The sequence below is a fragment of the Dipteris shenzhenensis genome, chromosome 19, assembly GCF_047967505.1.
Source record: "Dipteris shenzhenensis isolate YYH24624 ecotype China chromosome 19, Dip_SZ_1.0, whole genome shotgun sequence".
Lineage (NCBI taxonomy): Eukaryota > Viridiplantae > Streptophyta > Polypodiopsida > Gleicheniales > Dipteridaceae > Dipteris > Dipteris shenzhenensis.
The window spans coordinates 42,723,916-42,746,408 of record NC_141614.1 but is presented as its reverse complement, the minus strand read 5'-3'; the positions used below and the strand labels follow the sequence as shown (position 1 = coordinate 42,746,408).

Sequence of the window (22,493 nt, the reverse complement as noted above, 5' to 3'; positions counted from 1 at the left end):
GTGCTTCACGTGATTAATCACCTGAGGAGTATAGTTAAGGAAAATGAACGACCTTACCCTTGCATTCACGGTCCCAGAGCTGATGGATGCAAGGAGATCGGGTCTGGCAACTCCAGATCATGTGACTGTAACACAGACTCCATCACCAGACCCCGTAATTGAGCCCATCCAATTGACGGAAATTGAGAACGTGGGCAAAACTGGGATTTTTGTCTTGTTCATTGCCATCTTGGGAAAAGTCACCATGTCGGAGTGAAGAGAGAGCTGAACTGAGAGAAGGTGGATGGGGATGGAAGGGGACTGAAGGTTGAAGAAAGGAGAGGGCTGGGGAAGAGGTTGAAGAGGCTGACAGCCCAATGTACCTTCACTCCTCGCTATAAGTCCCTCGGGAACACCACCTCTCTAATCTGTAAACACCCTTCAAAGTCACCCCTTGCTGGGCACCTGAACAGTCCACTCCTTGCACACGCTCCTCCTCAAAGACACCTCCGAACAGCACCCTAAACCTCCTCTCTATATGCTGGCTCAACACTCCCTCCGCTCCTCGGGTCTCTAGCCGGGTCTCTAGCCAATGAGAAGTGCAGCAGAAACGAACAGAAATGGGGGGGGGGAGAGAGAGAGAGAGAGAGAGAGAGCAAACCTACACACACCACACTGAGAGGAAGAGAAAGAAACAAGAGAACTGCAAGTGATCTCTGGCAAAAACCCCTCTACACCTAGGGGAAAACCTCTGCACAACAGTCTGCTCGAGCTCCACCAGGCTGCTCAACAGCCACCAAAATGAGATGCACAGCAAGACTGGAGGAACTGCTCCAGCAGATGGAAGAACTAGTCCACCAAGATGGCTGCTCTATGAATGAGAAATGAGGGGAGGAGGGGGGCCTATATATAGCCCCAGCCCCCCGTAGTTGGCCAGTATGCTAGGGGACCGACCAGCCAACCAAGTGGGCCGACCCCACAGCTCTCTATGGGCCGACCAGGCTGCCTCTCCCCCATACCCTGCATATGAGGGCTGGGGGCATCAGCCCTATAGGGCTGACACTCCCCTGCTGTAGCGCTAAAAGTGGGCTGGCCCCCCTGCCTAGGCCGACCTGGCCTGGTGATAGGGCCGACCCAGCAGCCTATAAGAAGGGGCTGCTTGGGCCTAGTCTTCTGTCCCATAAACACCTGCAAGCACAGGTAGATCTACCTTACTCTATCTTCACGGGGGTGGGCACACCCACAACAAGGCCCTCTCTCTAGACTAGCCTAACCTCGCGGGGGGCGGGCACACCCACAAGCACCGGCCCTCTCTCACTAAGGTGACATTAGGAGATGTTGACTTCCAACAGAAAGAGGCTGTCATATCGTCCTCGAATCTAATAGTAGGCTGGGTAGACACATAAGAAATGCTCCCATGTCTCGATCCCCAACGTGCTTAGCTTGTAGATCCGCTGCATGCCTGCAACTCTCCCTGTCTCAATCCTTAGCTGATGGGAAGCGACCGGCATCTATCCAGTGGAAATCCTCAGTGCATGTGAGCCTCCTTTGTGCACAGAGAGAGAGAGAGAGAGAGAGAGAGAGAGAGAGAGAGATAGAGAGAGAGGCTGATCTGTGCTACGTAAACACCTTGGGCTTTGATACGATGTAGAAAGTAGAAGAGAAGAAAAAAGAAGCAAGAGAAAACTTAGACAGGCAGCTGGTGTTCCAGTTTCTACCTTGTCTCTCTTTGTGCATCCACTAGGCAGCAGCATATGGGCCCCACATTCCGAACTTTTATGCACACACATCAGAGCCTCCTATGTAGGCTAGAGGACGGTGGGTCTTCTCCCTGTGTACATGCATCACATCCCACCTCTTCTCCAGATGCTATATCTTACATATATCTCATTGATGTGCATTATGCAGTGTGACTTTAGAACTTGTTATATGCGTTTTTAAAAAATTAGCGTTTTTAAATTGTCACACACATCTAGAAAGTCCCTTTGCAATATAAATCATGAAAAACACACATTCAAAGTTGTGTTATTTCAACGTTCGTACAGTGCCTCCTGTACCCGTACCACAAGCATGGATGATTGGAAATGTGGCTCAGCATTGGGCATATTCTTCTCTAAATCTTTTGCTTGTTGTTTTTGCAGAGTCAATTGCAAGGGAACTTTGTCAAGGACACACATTATAGCAGCTATGGTCGCCTTGGAGGTTCAGGAAGTGCTGGATACGGCTTTGCAACAGATTCACATGAGAAGACCTTGGAAAAAGGTTAGTGTTCTGATCAAGCTTTCCTTTTGTTGCTTCGAAACAAACTTATCATGTGGATACTGCAATGAAAGCAGATAATATTATTTGCTGCATGACATGATGCGTGTTTAGACATTGCATAAATGAATTCTTGCATTGAATCTGATGAGGTCAGCTTGAGAATGGTCTTTATGTCCTAATTAGACAATAGCATGCCTATAGCATGGTTTGAAATACATTGAAGTGAATGGACCCCTTGACCCCCTAGCTAGAGACTTTGTGTCCTCTATACTATGAGACCTTCGAGGCATGAATGAACACAGTTTGGGTGTCTTATGGTTGTGTAGCCAATCTGTGCCTGTTCCATCCTTGCCCCTTGCGGTGTTGGGGGGGTGGGGGGAGCTAGAGTCCTTGTGTCTTCTATACTATGAGACCTTTGAGGTATGAATGGACAAAGTTTGGGTGTCTTATAGTTGTGTAGCCAATCTGTGCTTGTTCCATCGTACTTTAATGCACCCTTCCCTTCCTATTGCCCCTAGGACCTAGACACATGGGTGCATATCTTTATTAATAGAATAAGTGTCACATGTCCAAATTTGATGGTGTGAAGCAGTGAGCCCTATCTACTCATATGATCCACTGCCATAACAATTCGGTTGGTGTCCATCATAAATACAAATACATGTTACACCATTGGCGTATAATATATAATAATGTTCTAATGTGTACTAATCACAGATTAGTCATTTCTCTTGTCATGACAGGCATTAGAACTAACAAAGCTGGCTGGAGTCCATGCCTACAGAAGAAAAACCTGCCACTGAACACTGACAACTAGTGGCCAAAGCTACTATCAATGAGATTGGGCATGCTATTTTTCAATAAGACTGCATGCTTCAATTTAGAATTAGGGCAAGGCCACTCACATGCACGACTTGCCAAATGGCCACTGGGGCATGCATTAACTGGCTGGAAGACCTCTTGAACAGTTTCAATTTAAAAGAAATATAATCTGCAATGAATCCATGGTAATTAGGAAACTAAGAACCTGATGGGGCTAATTTACAGTAATAGCTGGCCAGCCTTTAGAGCTTCCTGCTGTGCGTCCTTTGATGAGTAATACCCATGTCTTAAAAAAAGAACCTGACAATGAAGCATGGTAAAGAACAGGTTGCACTTGCTGTAGCAAACCCATGAAATGGAAATTTTCTCAAGTAATAATGCGAACTCTCTCCAATCACTCACAAGCAAGTGCTCCGTCATGAACCCATGAGACTGAAATGGAATAGTAGCAAGTACAGGCACAAAGTATCTTTTGCAAACATCCACAAGAACGGGAAGAAACTTATTAAGGTGAGCTACAAATATCCAGCTCTATGCTGGGGACTACTACAGCCAAAAGTGGTTGACCAAACTGAGGGACTAAGGGCTGTGCTACCTATTTCTCCTGTGTGCCTTATGTTGAAGGCTGGAGGCTTCTTTGGGATGATGTAGAGAGGGAACAAAGCCCCTATTTATAAGTGGGAAGGGCAGTGTGGGCTGGCGCAAGGAAGGTTGGGTCTAGGCTGAGCCAACCACCAGATCAGCCAACGATTATGGGCCTATTGGATGGCCTGTTTTGGGGCCAACGGACCTATTACAAAGCTGAGAACTGGGCTGCTAGTTGATGACTATAAAGAGGTTCTCCCGCTCAGTGCCACACAAAAGCCTAGCAATCCAAACCGAATTCGTCTGGTGACCAACCACCGACAATTGATCCCTCACCACCTTCATTTTGGTGAATGTGACACTCCATTATTGTTGGAGTACAAGCCTTCTTAAGTATAGAGGCAAATATGTATCTCTAGGTGTGTGCTCAAGTTATATGCGTGTATTTAATGTGGTATGTATATGTGTAAGGTGTGATTGTGGTTGGTATGATGTAGAGATTCAAGGAGTAATTTGTGGATCATGAGATGCTCATTTGTAAGAGCTTTGTATCGTGAAGCCTACTTAAAGCTCATTTTGTCACGAGGATGTGAATTTTCTAATGTAATTGAATTTATGTGTGAATACCTTGGACCTTTGGGGTACGGGAATTCCAGGAGTCCTAGTACGTGTATCAGGCTCAAGGAATGAATTCCTAGTGATCCCATGCAAATTGTGCATGTGTTGGTGTATTAATTGTGCCTTGGCGTAGTTTTTTGGTGATCCAAAAGAGTAGGTGCTAGGAGGCAGGGTGATTTCATGCAAGGCTGAATCTTGCTGATTCTGGTGCCACGGAAGACGAGTGATTTCACTAAGAGGGGATTCTTGCTGTTCCAGTGGCCACAGGGTTGGGCGATTTTCATCTGGAGGCGTTTTCGGCTAATATTCAGGTTTGGTAGCAGGGCGAAATTGGTTCTAGGGCTGTGCAAGTGCTCCCTAGGTTAGGGCAAATTGATTTGTGGCAGTTTAGGGCTGTTCCGGAGCTCCTACAGGCTGGACAAGTTGCTTTTTGGGTCTTCCGGGGTTGGGCAGTGGAAGGTTGTTTGTTGAGATTTTGGGCTGATTCCAGGCTAAGGTTGCTTTCCAGGTGATTCTGCGGTGAGATTACTCGCAATTGGTCAGCTAGTGTGCCTTGCTGCGCATTACAATCCACTGGTTGTTAGTCGAGGGGCACCGTAACTTGACTACATTGCTTATCGTCTTCCTCACATGTTGTAACATGCAGTGGTAATTTGATCGTGTAATTTAGAGCAAGACCTTCTTTCAACCTTTATCGAGGAATTAGCGTAATCCACCATAGAGAGAGAAAGGAGATGAGGCTAGAGAGAGAGTAGAGCCGACAACCGATTGGGTCCCGGTACCCACTTAGGGCCCCTTCCCCCAATCAGGGGAGAATTTGCTTTATACTTGGAGAACTGAGAAATACAAAGAACACTCTTCGAAACAGCATGGAAACGCGCTTCTGAAGAGCTCACTGTGTACACGTATAGCAAACCCAAAGACCTGAGAGGCAACACCGACCAATACCGAGACCTTGATGCTATCCACATTGACGATGTAGGACGCTTCTACAAGGCAAGGGAGAGGCTTGTGTTGTTTACCGGAATGCAAGGTTACTGCGTGAGCGAGAGAGTGAAATCTAGGAGAGAGATCCTATAAGAGAGCTGAGAGCTGACTGAACTATAGAGCTGAGAGTGAGCTACGTAAAACTATAAAAGATAACTGAAAAGAGCTGCTGAAACAGACCCCAAACCTTACTCCGTTCGCTGTCCAGAATGTTAGAAACATGGTGAAGGGAGAGAGAGAGAGAAGGTTAGGGTGTGAGGAAATGATTAACAAATGAAGACATGCCAAAGGCTTTCATTCATTCATCAAGTATGACAAGACAAGTGAAATACAAGCCTTATATAGGCTACTCACTCACACACTGCACCTAGTGCATATGGGATAAGTCCCATGATGACACGTGGCACTCACACAAGATTCACACACGTAGACTAGTACTAGATCACGTAGTACTACACACCAACACTTCACACCAACACACTCTTTGATTATGATATCTCCAACACCCCCCTTCAGAGCAAAGAGTGTGAGACCCAACACGCAAAGAGTAGACCGAGATCCCCCCTCCACCGCAATACTGGAAAGAGCAAGTCCAACTATCCAACACCTCCCGTGTGATAGTGACTTCTCAGTCAGCTTGCGACCTGTTAGGGCAAACCATCACTCGTCATCCCCCCTTACTCTGAACTTGGTCAATACCATCAACCAAAGTAAAAGACAATACATGCATATTTGGGGGACAACCCAGGGCAGAGTACCTCTTATTGACTCCAAATACATTCAATTTAGAGGGACAACTCAAGGCTCAGAACCTTTATTTGACTCAACACAAACACACATAGCATCATTGAGCATCACCTACCATTTCAGAGAGGGATAGATAATGTAGATGTGGCATATATATTCTCCAGCTTGTCGAGTGTCTCCTTGGCTGAAGTAGTGAGGTCAAGATGATGAAGTAGTTTGTTAGCCAACCTCACACCAATAAGCGCTAGTGCCTTGTCATTCTTCTCATCCCAAGCTAAGACTTGTGCGGATTGATCTTCACCACAAGGGAGAGACTCCATGTGTGCAAACTGAGGTAACAAACTCGCAGCACCAGCTGAAGAACCAGCAAGTATGGCGGCTGGTCTAGGACTCCAAAACGCAATAGCAGCCTCCACGTGTGCAAGACAGCTGAAGAGGTGCTACTGTAGATAGTTGCAGCTGGTCGAAGGCCTGAAGAACGCCAAAATGCACACGCAGGCCGGAAATGTGCAAGGCAGTAGCTGTAGGTGCTCCAAATGCGAAGGCAGGTCTCAAAAGTTGCAAGGCGGCTCAGCAAGGCAACTCCAAAGTGCTGCAGCAGGTTACCCTTCTGAAAAATGGCAGTTGTAGATGAGCTGGAAGCCAAGATTGAGTTCCGAAATGGCTCTGTTAGGGGCAGCTATGCAGCAACAGCCTAAGAACAGGTCATAAATGCAGCAGCAGCCTTCAAAGAACCAATTCGGCTGGAATACGGTCCAAACAACAACAAAAAAACTCCGAAATAGTGAGGCGGATGCAGATGCTCCAGAATGCAGTGAAACTCCCACGTGTGAAAGGCGGCTGCAACAAATGGATGATAACAGCTTGTAAAGGCTGTATGAAGACAAAAAAACCAGCAGCAGATGGTCTCTAACGATTCGCCAATGCAGAAGGAGCCCAAGAGAAAGGATTTCCGGTGAGGGAATGGCTTAAAAGGCTTTGGGTGTTAGGCTGTTCAGAGGGGGCTGAGGAGGAGCTGTAGGAGGCTGAAGACCTGAGGGAACTGAATGGGAAATGACTAGGAACTGAATGAGAAATGGGGGCCTGGAGGCCCCCTATTTATAGGGCTGGAAGGGCTGAGCCAACCAGCCCAAGATGGCCGACTTTTCAGTCGGTTCTCTTGGCTGGTCCCTTGGCCCCATAAAAGGCAGCCCTAGGCCCCATAGATGGCAGCCTAGGGAGGGGTGCAGGGTAGCCTATATAGGAAGCCCTTCCCCTACCATCCTTTACTTGTTCCAGTCCTGAGGGGGCCCAAAAGGGCTCCTATCCTAGGCTGTGCCTGATTGTCCCTGGACAAGGGCTCACAAAGGGGTCACAGCATACGACAAAATCTCCCATTAGGGAACTATTACGCATGTGTCGATGTAGCCAATGTGTCACTTTGCACCCAAGTGGAGGGGGCCATGTGACATATGTTGCTCCACTTTCATTAGGACCCAAGAAGCAGCACCATAATTGCGACAGATTGCTGCTCCAAAATTGTGACATGCTTGCTGCTCCACCACTACTACTCATGGGTCCATTTCAGATGCTTATTTCTCGATGCTTTGCGGGCCTTAGAATGTTCTTTGCATCGCAATTGGCCGGATCGTGTGACCCAACGAATATTCCGACATCTATACCGATGCCTATACCGACTTACATACCGATGCTGGCATTCTAGAATAATTTAAGGAAAGTAGTTTGCAATACATTACAAGTGATTTTTTTCTTCCTTAATTAACATGTAGCACCTCCAAACGTTGGTCACTCTCTTGCTAATTTGAGTCTACACATTGGATGGTTTATTACATCATGCTACACCAATCAACACCCAATGGCCACGAGTCGTTACAAGAGTATCGTCATTAAGGTGCCAGTGGCCACCGACTCCAATGAATGCTCTATACGGAGGGAATTGTCTGGATCTGCTGGAGGGTAACCCGACCAAGGAAAATGAGCCAAAAGCTGCTGCAATCATGAATCAGGTGACAAAAAAAGGGATAGTCAGGAATTCGACCATGCATGTGCCGAAAATAACATTAGAGATCGCAGGAAATGAATGGCCAGAAGCATCTGTACGAAGAGAGTCAACCATACAGGAAAGCATAATAGCCCATCTAGTTGATGTTGCTCGAAAAAGGAGAGCAAGAGAGCGTGGACTTGTGAGCTAATAGATGAATATGAATATTGAGAATATTCAAACCCCCATGTATCCTAGGCAAAAAACATAATTGTACTAAAGAAGACGAGGATCCAAAATCATTTTGACTTGCAACTCCTAGATCCATCGGCATCAACTAGATCCATTGGCATCTCCATATTTACATCCCTATCTTCGAAAGTCGGTTTACTTGAAGGAGCATCTTGGACTACATATCACCATCGTTAATAAGGACTAATTATATTAATTTACATTACATATGAAATCTTACAATTATTTTAAAATGAATTCATTAGTACGTACTTGTTCACAATGTTCAGGAATAACAAAACTATCACTTTCATTGGTCATGACTTTGGTGGAGTCTATGGCAAAAAGTCTACTATCACTTTCTTGACTGCAGCATTGGGACCATTGTAGATAGCTCTAAGCCATTTTACATCAAGAATAAAAATACCAAATTGTCTAAATCTAACTTCTAAGATATTGATTATGGTCCCATTATCGTCTAACTGTGAGGAAAAGAGAGTGGTATTAGATATACTTGCTTGGCTATCTTGTATGATGTTAGCCTTGACTCCACAATCAATTGTGTCTCTCTTGTAATCGATGCGTTCCACAAGAAAATGTTGTCCATATGACTATAATGCACGGTACTTTTTGTGCTACAAAGAGAATTGTTAAAACAATGAGGATGCATTTTATAGTGATTGTGACCATGATTAACTTAAGCAAATAAAAAAGAAAGAAACGTGCATTTAGATGACATTCTCGTGCAAACTATCTCTGCATCATCTTCAGCTCGACGAAGAGCTTGATGTAGCCAAGCACGTGACATGTCTTTGGGGAGAAGAGTAAGGTCCTATGGATACATGTATCTCTTGTGCCTTGCTATAAAATCTCCTCCTCGACTTGCTTTTTCAGTTTTGGTCTCTTCATATCTTTGAATCCACTTTTGCTTGTTGTTGCTATTGAGGATACAAAATTTGATGATTTGCTCCCTCAACACTCCTATCTTTCTTTGAGTAACCTCGGCTACAATCCTTGTTATGCTAACAGATTGGCATATTAGGATCCATGCATACAAGAAACTCAGTGGTATATACCAATGACTCTTGCACAAGCCAGCCCTCTGCCATGCTTCCCTCCGATCTTGCTTTTTGCCTTACAAATCTCTTTAAAGTTTTTGTAAGCTATTCGAGGAAAGACATCCAACCACTATGAACGATTCTTGCAATGGCGACCTCCTTTACCATGTGAACAAGCAAGTGTCCTTGAGTTGTTAGAATGCTTGAGGGAAAGTGCTTCTCAAGCAAGCACACAGCTTCTACCCAAGCCTTATTGATGATCGAGAAGGAGATCTCTTTTCGAGAGATCCATCTATTTCACATGCCCTATCGGTATACTGTATAAGCGTCGGTATGTCTATTGGAAGAGCATTGTTAATATACGCGTCGGATCTCGACGGAAACAGACCTTGGGATACGCGACGGGCACCAGCGTTGTGCTCTTTTTTTTTAATTTTGTATGGAGCAGATTGAGACTTTTTTGAGCCCCATTCTGCCTTACTATAATTGAAAACCAAAATCAGTTTCAAGTACCATGTGGAGCATCCCGCGGTGTTTGGTTACATTACAAAAATACTACATAAACTCTTACATCATGTATTACAAAAGTTCTCTTCAAAAGGGGTTATGTATAAAATGCCAAAAGAAAGCTTTAATTTCATCTGCATTTCCAGTCTTGTCTCCTCCCGTGCCTTTCTTGCGTCCTCATCTTGGCTCGCACACTAAGAATGGTGCATGTAACAATTTAGAAATATGACTAATTCTTGATTTAAAAAATGGACAGAAAGCAAACAAGGAGGATCAGACTTACATGGCATGCAACTGCCATCTATTTGTAGGGACTTCCTCGCGATCTAGCCTGTCGAAGAGAGCCTGCGTGCCATGAACATATGCATAGTCGTACTCCTCGTCGGTAGGATATCAACCGTGGAATATTGTGAACCCAAATAAAAAATATGCTATGAACAAAACAATGTGTATTCAAATCAAACTAAAAATTACAAAAGAAGTACGTAGCACACATACTTACCACGCACTCTCTTGTCACTACTCCCGAGATGTGAAGCACCTCTCCCCGCATGTGGACTCTTGTCACTTTTCGTTGTCGGCTCCACTTATCACTGACTGGGATCATCACTAATTCATTTTTGGCCCTCCTCCAATTTGACTTTCTCACATAGGTGGCCTCGTCTTATCTTTCCTCCTTGCATCTCAGATCTCTGATCGCTGATGTGTTATTACTTTGCACATGCGTGATAGTATGTACTTCATATCAAACTCACGATTGGGAGATACAGGGAACTTATGGGGTTGCTTTATGGCTACGCACCAGCTAAGGTGACATGACATACGGAGGATTCCGCTCCGCTTCAGTCCTTTTTCTTTTCATTGTCACACCCAGATGTAATTGACTATGTATGATCAGACTTAGGACTCAGCACGGGTGATGATGCTCGTTTAGTAGCTTCACCCTTACCGTGGTTTGTATCAGGTTTTCTTTCAGTCTCATAGACCCATCGGTCTTCCGAAGACTCTAATAAAATTTCTTTCTTTCTTTCTTTCTTTTATGACGTAATTTTTTCTCTCTCAACTCTGGTGTGGCCATCTATCTAATATCTCAAAGGTCACGCGCATGAGCTGTCTCATACGAGGTATGGAACTCCTTATGGGGTTGCTCTATGACGTGATTTTTTCCCTCTCAACACTGGTGTGGCCATCTATCTAATAAATGTATCTCAAAGGTCATGTGCATGAGCTGTCTCATGCAAGCTATGACTCTGGACTTTCTGGCATCTTTGATGATTTATCGTGACTCATCGATACATATGGCAGATTTTTGGGAGAGGCTAGAGGAGGGACACTAGATGTGGTTGCTATAGCTCTTCTGCCAATGGGGCTGGTGGTGGCGACTCCACTAGAACGTTGTGTCTCAAGACGAAGATCTTGGTCATGATGTACGGATTCTAGCATATCCTCTGAGTCTCGGTGGTGGGAAGGGCCTCGTAAACCGGGGGAGGAGCGGTGAACAGTTTGAAATGAAGGAGAGGCAAATCAGACGTAAACGTGTGAGAAAATGAGGCGAAAAAGCACTTCGAGTTTTCTTGGAATGCTTCCACAACATCGTATAGGAGTTGGTATTCTCGTCGGAGATATAACGATAGCGTTGGCTATAGGTGTTGGTATTTTCGTCTGGTATATTGACGCCCATACTGACGGTAATCCAGTTTTGGTTCAAAGTTTGATCTTTGGCGTGGTTGTGAATATGTGTGGATGGTTGTGGATTAGGTTAGCAATCTAGATTGTGGGACACATCGTTATAGACAAGACTTGCAAGGAGAGACTATCCTCTTGAGACACTTTCTCACGCTTCTACACCACACCTCAAATCAGAACACGGAAAGATGAACTTCAACCTTGATGGCACCCGAAATTTGCAGGTACAACTCTCCACACACATGAGGTGTATGGCCCAACTGGCAACATTGTGGCTTTGATACCAGCTAGCCAATTATCCTGAGAGCTATCCAAGACTATACAAGCATTAGTAAGGAAAGCTGGTGGGGCTCTCCACCCAGCTACATGCAATGACTTTGGGGTCATAACAATGTACATACGTACATACAAATTGATGGGTAATTCTTGGTCTTCTATGTTAATGGATTTGTAGCTTTTTCTTCGGGTTATTTATTTGCAGATCTAGTGGAATAGCTATAAAATAGTTGACTAAAGTCTACATAGGGATTTTTGAAATTTACATATGGCTTTTTGAGCCCAATATTGAAATATACATATCTGCTTAGTGCTGTAATTTAATGAAATCTTTTTGGCACCATGTTCATTTCAGCATTACTTTTCAAACATGTTTGAAGATGTTTGCAAACTAGCTTTCGAGGGTCCATACTGACATACATACGTAGTTACTTACATACATATGTCTTATGCATTTATGAACTTTTTATATTCAGGAAGGAATGAGATCAGGGATATCACAGACTTCCTTGCCATGAGTGGGAAAGAGGATGTTGTGGGAGCTGCTCATCGTCTATACACGGCAAGTCTTTTTCATCCTTCTTCCTGAATGTGAAGTGTCTCCTCTCCAATAATTTATTGTGTAGTCACAATCATATTGTCCCATGATGCTCAATCTTGCTTTTGAGATTCATCTTCAGGGTTGCATATGAAGGAATCCCAAAGAATAACAAAAAAAACATATGCTGCTTAATCTTCATATTGGCCTCTAAAATATTTGAATGTCTATCCAGCTCGCAGTCGAACGGAATTTCACAAGGGGTCGGCGAACAAATCAAGTAGCAGCTGCATGCCTATACATCATTTGCAGGTATTTAGTTGGTTGTTTGAGGCTCATGTAGGTCTTTATGTGCCTATAACACACTCACATATTTTCATCCTCTATATGTTTACATATATGCACATGTAGATTCATGCACTAGTGTGTGTGTGAGTGTTTTTTTGGGTGAATTGGCTTGTTTAAAATAAGAATATCCTTGGCAAGCACGACAAACTATTTAGATTTTAGGAATCGCCAGGGTCAGCGCAAAATGGTTTTTAGAGGATTTTGGGCGTAGCTTTTCCTAAAAGTAAGCGATGGTGCTTCAAGTAAAGCTAAAATTAGCTTTTAATTCAATCACCAACTTTTCTTATTTAAAACGAGGGAGCTTGATGACCTGGGTGGGGGGATAGCAATCGTTGATCGCTGCTTTAGCACCTGCACAATTCACTGCTTCTATTCACACCGAGCTCAATCACTCACTGCCTTCATCTTGATTGCTGCCTACCATCAGCTGATCACTGCTTGCTAATTAACCAATTGAATTCAAGCAATCTGATATACCTCCAGCGTCAAACGATTTACCCCTCATTTGTATTCATTATCAATAGACAAGGGCAAGGGATGGATATAGACCTAACTAGATGCAACAGGAGCAGAGAAAGACTGGAAAAGAATTCATGAAGTAAGTGTTTGAGGCCAGAGAGAAAGGAAAATCTTTAACAGTAGAAACCATGTAAAGTAGGGGGAGATGTCCTGCATTTCGTCATTATCTTTGTACAACATAGTGCATCATATTTCTTGAACTTTTAACTTCATTCCTGTGAGTCAAAGCTTGAGGTGTCTAATCTCCATTTGCAACTGAAATATTTGTTTTTATGGCCCTGAAAAAACGCTCTTATGCTTGTCATATTGTCTTTGATAAGGCTTCTCAAATGGGGCTGGTGTGAGAGCTGTGATAGCTAAATAGGACTGCTTACTTGGAGGGGAGAACCCCTAAGTTAGGTAAGAGGCTTCAGCCCAGCTTAGAGTGGGTGAGGGAAGAAAAGATCCCCTTCCACCCCAGATAGACCTTCTACTGCAAGTGAGAGAGAAGAGAAAGGGCTAAGGGTGTCGGAACCTATGCTAACGTTGACACTGACCTATTGTTGGGTATTTAGAGGCTACTATGTGTGTGTGACCGTATGTCTGTGGGCATGGGTACAGTGGTGATGTACGTGGGAATGACCTAATAGGACCTCCAGAGCAGATAGGGTGGTTACCCGTCGGACCTGGAACCAGCATGAAACAGCAAGGCGGCAGGTCACGCAGCCACTAGAGTCTCTTGGAGCAGCAATCGAAGGCTGGAACAGCTAGCTGAAGCTTGAGGTAGGACCATAACTTACTTTTAATACCACTGTTAGGTTGCTTGGAAAGCAGTATAGCAGCAGAAACTGAGCTGAAGAATAGAAGACGAGATGTATGAGTTATTGGAGCAGCACAAGAGTGCAAGACAAGTACAAGTGAAGTGATGGTACATCAGTTTGAGGGCTAACCCTAAAGCCCTATCCCGGACATTCCATGGGGCAAATTTTTTAACTTTTAAGGTTGACTTTATGTTTATGAACTAATAGTGCGCAATGTGCACACTAGCTCACACACAAGTCTACAAGGCCCTACCAGGGGCTAAAACCTATCAATGGATTGCTGCTGCTGATTGACTATGGGGGTCCCTCCTTCCTCTGTAGCCTCCAAGAGAAAGCTTGTTGTCTGACAATGTCAAAGAGTAGAGAGGAGATATCACTGGAGAAAAAGTCCATGATCGTCCTCTGGATGAACTCTGACGGTCCCTTCTGTGCCCTCATTTGTGCTCGTATAAGCTATTTCTCTGTCTCTGGCCCTCGAGGAGAGAAGTACTCTTGTGTCGCTGATTAGGGTGTGCTAGAAAATCTATGAGTGGGCCACAACCCCACTATTGAAAAGATAGTGATGCGTCCACAGATCTCATATTACATAGGGCATCCGAATGCAAAGTGATCATCTATCTTGGCCCTCTTGCATATCACATAAAGGGCAGACCTATGCCCTCTGCCCATTCTGTCTCAACCCATACCAGGAACTGTCTGATTGAGATCCTCAATGCATGTGGGAGATGAATCTGAGTGTAGCTAGTTGGTTCGGTCAAAGCCTCCTTTGAGATCTGTAAGCAGTGATCTCTGTAGAAGCTGAGTTTATTAACCGAAAGCTCAATAGGTGCTCACGAAGTGCTGTATGTGTGAAGCTGCAATAGATCCTTCTCTGATGACGTGGTTCACCTCTTGACAAGTGAGTGAATGGCTGGCACCTCAAGGCTCTATTGAAACGATTGTTAGAAATTAACCAAGGGCCAACAGAGGGTACGCACAACGGAAGACTGATAGAATAGCCCAGGAGCTTACATAGTGTGGTGTGGGGTGTGGAATCACAAACTTCTTAAACTTATGTGCATAGCATAGGTGTGCAGACTCATCAATAGACAATGAACCAGCCAGATAGAGAAAGCACCAAAATAATATATTTTCGTCCAAAGCTATGGACACAATACAAAAGAGAGATCCAGAGTCCCACCAATGGTGTGGTCCTCTGATCTTACCACAAGGTCCTTCTCCTATCTGCCGGTTATCTCTAGACTTGAGCCCACGTGCTCCACCTGGAGTGTATGTAGACTTTCCGTCTAGATCTCAGCTTCTTGCTGCCCTAGAAGACAGCCAAAAATCCCAGCCCTCTGTGAGCTCAGTCTGCAGTTCTTGTTCTCCTCTACCTCCTGAATGTAGGCCTGAGGGAGTGTATGCTGCTGCTCCTGCTGCTCCCAAGTGTGCTGGCTGCTGGATGTTGAAATGAGGCCTGGGGCCTCTCCTTTTATAGCCTCCAAGGGCTGCTGACTAGAACCGACCAGTCTGGCTGACCAGACTGGTCTGTAAAATCCGACTAGGTTGGCTGGTCCAACCAGCCCTATAAAAGGGCTATTGCCAGGCCCTTTTTGGGCTGTTTCTTCTGCCATTGTAGGAGCCTCTTGCAGGCCTTTTTGCCTTCTCTCTGCCCCTGCCTTTTGCATCCCTCTGCAGGCTCTCTCTGGCTCACCATGCTGTGCCATATCTAGGGCCTGCTGTAGGTCGCTTTCCTGCCCACGAACCCTGCCACCTAGCTTGCCACGCAGGCGCCTATCTCTTGGGAATACCCTGCCATCTGGTGCTGCTCCCAATATGCTTCTGCCAGGCCTGATCCAAGCTGAGCAGCCATAGCCGACTTTCCGTCCATGAGCTCCATTTGTTGTAGCCCCTCCATGGCTCCTCTAGGTACCTCTCTTTTCTTCATTCTTTGATTCCTGCCCACATGGCAGACATTACCCTGCCCATGTGTCAGTCTCTCAAGACCCAGGTTCACCCCCCCATGCTCTCCTCATATGGGAGCTTACAGATGGAGAGGCGACCTTTCCAACACCCCCTCTCACTGACACATCTCGGCCCAATGCCAACACGTCGATGACGATGCTCCAGTAACACCCTGGTCGTAGTCCTATGGAACACTTCGATGTCGAAATCTTTTCTTGGCTTTTCATCCAGTGGCTCCTGCTCCAGCTTCCGCACACCATCCTGGTGCATAGGTCCATCTTTGGTAGCACCTCTTGGCACCACCACCTTCAGTCACGTTCCCGCCTTCGAACTCGAGAAATCTAGCCGCCATGATCTTCCAGTTGTCCCCCTCATAATGAGTGAACAAGTTGGAGTCTTCCAGGCACCATGCTCTGAGGGTCTGTCTCAACCCGTCCTTCCTTTGGCAAGGTCCGCAACAAATGAATATCTTCAGATAACTTGGACCACGAACTCTCACTGAGCTCTCAAACAGGTACTCTTTTGGCTTCAGTACACCTCGCCCATCACCTTCTAGCAATCTGCGTCTGAGATTTGAAGAAGCACCCACATGTCCCCTTCTGCCTTCGAAGAAGGCCAATTCCTTCCAATCTTGCATTACCTGAGATAAATGAAGAGCATGTTCAGATGGATGCTGTACTTCAGAAGGGGACAATACAGGATTACACAGGTTATTGGTGTGTGCCTTGACGAGGTGCATGGTTTGCTTTCAGAGCAAGCACACAGGCAGTACAACGATCTGGTATGTACTTGATGTTCTCAATTTAAGCCTTTATAGCATGCTATGGAGAGACTCTGAGACTCCAGGGCACTATGGAATCCACCCTCGTGTCAATATCAACAGCCACACACCTAGAAGATACCAAGCACTCCATGCTGTCCTTCACCTTCACAAAGGCATCTGACTGCTCATTGACCCACATCTCATCATCACTGTGGTTTCTAGGTCGGCATATCTGACCTTTGGAACACACGGACATGTCACGAAGAACAACTCTTCGATTCCCACATTTGCTTTGGCTTTTGTGTCACCCTTTGAATCTGAGTCGGACTCCTTCCTTTCGTTTTTCTGATCCGCCCTCTTCTTTGTGCAGTCCTTCACAATATGACCTGGCATGTCACAATAGAAGCACTTCCTCTTCTGCTTCCTCTTGGAAGTGTCTTCGTCATCAGAGTCATCTTTCTTGGACTTGCCACCGTTAGGCTTGGCCTTTTCTTTGCTAGCGTAATCCTTCGCCAGCAACGCCTTGTTATCCTTGTCGTTGTTGTAGAGCTTCTCCCTAGCTTCTTCCTGTAGCAGTAATGGTACCATCAAGGCCAAATGGCATGTGACCAACTGATGCCAGTTGATCCCTCACCACCTTGACCTTCAGTTGATCCATTCTTCCGCTTTTCTTTTGCCGGTTTTGGCTGTAGATTTCTTGCTAAATCTTATAGTGGGGAGAAGAATACAAGACCCTCCACACCTTTCATGCTTGTAGGCTTCGAGAGGAGAGCATCACTAGAGGGGAAATGGTATAGGTTGAGTAGGACACACCCCATGTTTGGGGGGAGGGGGGGGTTTTTGAGAAGGGCTGCATCAAGCAGCAAGAGAAGGGACGGAATTGGATGGGGGGAGACAAGAGAGACAAATGCATGCAAGCCACAAAGATGAAATACAAGTGTAATGCAAGACTTGGTGGATGGTGGGCTGAGCATAGCACGATGAGCAAGGAAGGCGCAATGCAGCATGGCTTGATGCGCGATGAGCAGGAGCTCCATCAAGGCAGCAAAGGTTTGTGTGCATGTTGGAGTGGAAGGGCTAGAACAGGTTGGCACAATGTAAGGCTGGAGTGGGATGGCTAGAGCAGGCTGGCGCGATCAAGAAACCAAGCTGGAGAGGGCTGATTAGGGAGATTGGGGAGGGCTAGAAAGAAAGAAAGAAAGTTTATTAAGGTCTTCTCGGAAGACCGATGGGTCTGAGACTGTGAGAAACTTGATACAAGCCAGCTGAAAAGGGTGGACACCCATATAAAAGCAAAAAAAACTATATCCTACATTGTCATAACAAAGTAGTGGTCATCTACAGTCTCACTATCATCAACATCATCATCAGAGGAACTGTCATCAAAATACAAAGTCATGTATGCTCCAAGGTTAGTGTGGTCCCCCCCTCGTCAAGAGTGAGAGAGTGATAGCATGAAATCAGATATAGAGTGCTGCCGGCTCCTTGTGTATGCAATCCTATGTTGTCTTCTGGTCACAACTCTACGTCTAACAAGGGCAACAGTCACCCCAGTCGGTCACGCTCCCACTCTAAACATGGAAGCAATGTCCCCGAGTGTAATCTGTGCATTAACCCTCTGCTTGAGCTGCTGTGTCACTAGCTTTGGTGTGTAGGAGAGAGTGTATGTGGTCTGGTTGGAAGAACTTCGTGATCATGCTCTAAGAAGAGTCTACGAGGGTACTCTTCTCCTGTTTTTGAGATTGGAGTAGGCGCTCACAATAACTGCCTCACGAATGAACATGGCGAGGCACCTCTGATATGGAAGCTGTCTCTGAATAGACAATAAAATTGTCCTTTGATCTCATAATAAACCGGGCATCTGAAGATGAAATGTTCGTTCGACTCAACCTCCTGTAGGCCACACAAAGTGCATAAGCGTCGCTCCTCGGGTAGACCCTTTGCCTGACCACTCTCAATACAGAGTCTATGTGAATAGCGTCGCTCCCTAGGTAGACCCTCTACCCGACCACTCTCAATACAGAGTCTATGTGAAGAGACCCGCAACTGCCCAATAGAGATCCTCAATGAATGAGGTAAATGAATCCGTGTATATCCTGGTGGATCAATAAACCCCTCATCCAAGATATGCAGGCAATGATCTCTGTAGAAACTGAGCTTCACTGGGAGCTCATACAGTTCCAACCAGGTTCGGAATGTGTGTAGTTGCAAGAGATCCTCACGTACGACGTCAGTGGTGCATTTGCACTAGCTGAAATTTCTAAGCAATAATGTTTTCTATATAAAATAATGTTGTCTTTAGAAGCAGTTGTTGCTTCAAGGAAGGTTGGCCTCATGATATCGGAGTGGGGAAAACAACACATCAATGTTGTATTGGAAAGGATTACCCCAGTCGCTCAAACCATCTCATTGTGTGTGCAAACCACATCTCCGATCGCCTGCCTCTGATAGCGTTATGGAAGAGGACAATGCCAACCACGGCAATCTGCTGCATCTAGAGGTGTATGCCCTGACTCAATATAGGTAGATAATGACCTGAAAGGCTGCATCAAGCTGCAATGGTGAAGATCCAAACTCAGCCTGAATGATCTGGTGAGGAATTGACGGCTTATTGTGCATCATCCGTGATAGCATACCCTCTCTCCGGTGTAAAAGACCATATCTCTGTTACTGTATGTCTCCAAGAACCCTCCTGGGTAGGACCAAAGGGTGCCATTACAATTCCACACTACCATCCTCAATTTGTTTTGCATACTCATCCCATTGTTTAGACTCCGTCATGTGTTGTCCCCTTCTCATGCATCTCGTACTTGTCTTTCTGCCCTCTCTCGAATGATGACCTTGCCATCTCTGTAAACTGCCCATTTCCCCTCTTGTCTTGCAGCCGTCACCTGCACCATTCCTTCCCTTCTATGCTCCTGCTGTAGGAGTGTCAGATCTTCATCTAGATAGATCTTGGTCCCCTTTAGTGTTGTCCATGTACTCATGAGGGTGGATCTATCTGTGGTTGTTCGTAATTTTACAACCAAGGGTCTTGTCGGTGCATCTGCTTTACCCACTCTCCAAGCTGATTCACAAGTAAGGTTGACTTTAAAAGAGGGTTTTGGTATCTGACATGAGGCTATCACCTACAGGTAGACCTCTGACCAGCACATTCAAAGTCTTGCTGCCCCATCGTTTTTCTTCTTCAAGTGTGTCAGAGATGAGCTCCCTTTTCTTTGGTGTTGTGTCTTTCTTTAGCGCATCTTTCCATGCAAGCAGCTGTTCATTCTCTGATTTCAGCACATCAATGATCTTGCATCCTTCCTCTAGCAACCCCCTTTGCATCTTTGAGCTGTTGCATTTGTTAGCACTGCCTTCTAGGCAGAGCTATCGTAACACTTTCCTTAAAAAAGTGTCCCACACCACTTTTCGCCACGTGGCCCCTTCTATTTTGGTTCTTTCTCTCACACACACACTCACTCACACACACTTTCTTTTTTTTAGAACTCTGTGTGTGTGTGTGTGTGTGTGTGTGTCTCTCTCTCTCTCTCTCTGCACATACTCGGGCCTCCATCACAAGTGTTGCAAATTAATAATTCATTCATCTTGACAATTGTTTTCCTTTGACAGAACCAATTGAAGGCAGTGCTCACGAGTTGTACTCGCTTGTTCTTTAATGGTGTTCAGCTCCTCGTTTAACGGCATCTGAAATTCCCCTTCCTCCTAGTGTGCACTTGCCTTCAGTTTGTCATTCTCATCTTTAAGGGCAGCAACCTGGGCTTCTAATATCTCAATCTGAGAGACACAATTCATGTCTTGCAACATTTTACTTTTTTCGTATGTCCATTTGGTTTTCATCTCCTCTTGCCATTTCTTCATTTCATCTTGCATTTGGGCTCGGAGGTTTGAGAGCTCGTCTCCTCTAGTCTCTCTCAACTTCTTGTGTAGGCATTCAATTTCAGTGTCTTGTATCTTGCCGACTTCCTTGAGTGTTGATATGCAAGCCTTGATGCTCGGGTCTTCTATCTTCTGCGCCTTTGTCCAAATGAGGCTATACTTCCGGTCCTTCTCACCTCTTGTTTTCTGATACAAACTCTCTTATTTTTCAATTCCATAGACGTGCCTTCTTGCCAGCTGTCCAAAGCTTTCAAACTTGCCAGAATTCTCCTCCCCACGCATGCATTCCATTTGTAGTTGTTTGCAAATTCCAGTCCTAGATACTTATATGTGTTGACTATTTCCAAGGGCTCTCCTTCAAAGGTGACATCAATATGTAGTGTCGTGGGTTGTGGGTACGTTTGACAGGTGATGAGATCCACCCAAGATGTGTTCATACCTCTATTTGACGTGTGCATATACAGAACAAAAGAGAAGTGTTGGATCTTGCGTCTCTGCCTCATTATGATCACAGAAAGTTCAAAGGTGTGCATCAGGTGGCTGCTTCCCCCATCCACCAAGATGATGGTACCTGATACGGATCAAGGTTATGCCATGTTCAGTTTGAGGTGAGATTGGTGTTTGTCGGTGTGGCTGTGTTTGCTTCCATGTAAGTATCCCAATATTGGGGATTGATGTGTGCACAGTAGTTCTCAAACTTGGGAGCCTCTATCCATTATCTTTATAAAGTATCGTGCAGATGGTGACTAATACTTTTCAGCTTCATTTCTTTAAGAGGTAAGTCAAATATCCACTCAAGCTCCATCTTTTGAACCATGCTCGTATGTCAAGGACCCACCCTGTCATAAGGATCTTGCTTTTGACCGTCTAGATTGAATCTTCAACGCTAGCTCAGGTAGTCTATCATTGGGGATCTCCTTCACCTTTGTGACATATCAGTATACCCTTTCCAAGGCAAAGAACTCCAATGGCCTATTCCAAGTGTTCAACAGAAGGATGGAGTAAGGGGTTGTGGTCTTGATCCCCATATGTCTCCTTAGAAAACTTTTTGATGCCATTCGAAGTATTCTTGGAGATGTTTACTCCCCATACCTCCAGTCCATAGAGTAAGACCTGCGTGACCAATGTGCTGAATAGATAAGATCTAAGGTGCCATCTGTGGATGTCCCCTTGATTGCATTTGTTCTCAAAAGCATAGTAGTTGGTCCAGCTAGCATGAATTCTTGGTTGAAAGCATTTGTACCATTTTTTCTTAGGTTGAATTGTTTTAGCTACCATTGTCTTTGTCTTCCCCTCATTAACAGAGGCAAATGCTGTCATAAAACTGATCTAGAATATGCATCAACTTCTGAAGGTCGTTCTGGCTATATGCAAAGAGCACTACATCATCAGCAACATAGCCAACATGAGTGTATTGCCCAAGTTGAGGTCCATCGATGCTTTCTTTTTTTTGTGTGTGTGAGAGAGAGAGAGAGAGAGAGAGAGAGAGAGAGAGAGAGAACATATTTCCAATGGCATATTATATGCTCGATCAGGTTAAGTAGTCATTTTTATTAACTGAATTTTTGTGTTCATGCAGGCAAGACCAGAAGCCATTTTTACTTATTGACTTTTCTGACTGCCTTCAGACAAATGTGTAAGTTCTACTCCATTTATGCGAAAAACTGTTCTCTAAAAAATGTTGAGTCTTTAACATCAAATCTTGCATTAGACTGTTTGGAGTGGATGGACTATGGTACTTCTCATTCCTTAGGCAAACTATTTTCCTATATCTTTGGATGCAGGTATGTGCTAGGTGCTGTATTTCTTCAGTTGTGCAGGCTCTTGAGTCTAGAGCAACATCCTATGATACAGAAACCAGTTGATCCAAGTTTATTCATCCATCGCTTCACTGACCGTAAGGAAAATTTTTCTATCGCAAAATGGAAGGAATAGATGATGTGACTAACTATGTAAGCGGTGT

At 45.0% G+C, this 22,493-nt stretch overlaps 1 protein-coding gene across 1 annotated transcript in view; it reads left to right on the top strand.

The window, feature by feature from the left end:
• The window catches only part of LOC147890504 (uncharacterized), a 75,290-nt gene that overhangs the window by 5,378 nt on the left and 47,419 nt on the right, over positions 1–22,493 (top strand). The window contains exons 3-7 of the mRNA XM_087390995.1: positions 2,121–2,241; positions 12,216–12,301; positions 12,513–12,589; positions 22,110–22,166; positions 22,315–22,427. Coding sequence (XP_087247121.1) covers positions 2,121–2,241; positions 12,216–12,301; positions 12,513–12,589; positions 22,110–22,166; positions 22,315–22,427 — 454 coding nt within the window. The remainder of the gene's footprint in view (positions 1–2,120; positions 2,242–12,215; positions 12,302–12,512; positions 12,590–22,109; positions 22,167–22,314; positions 22,428–22,493) is intronic.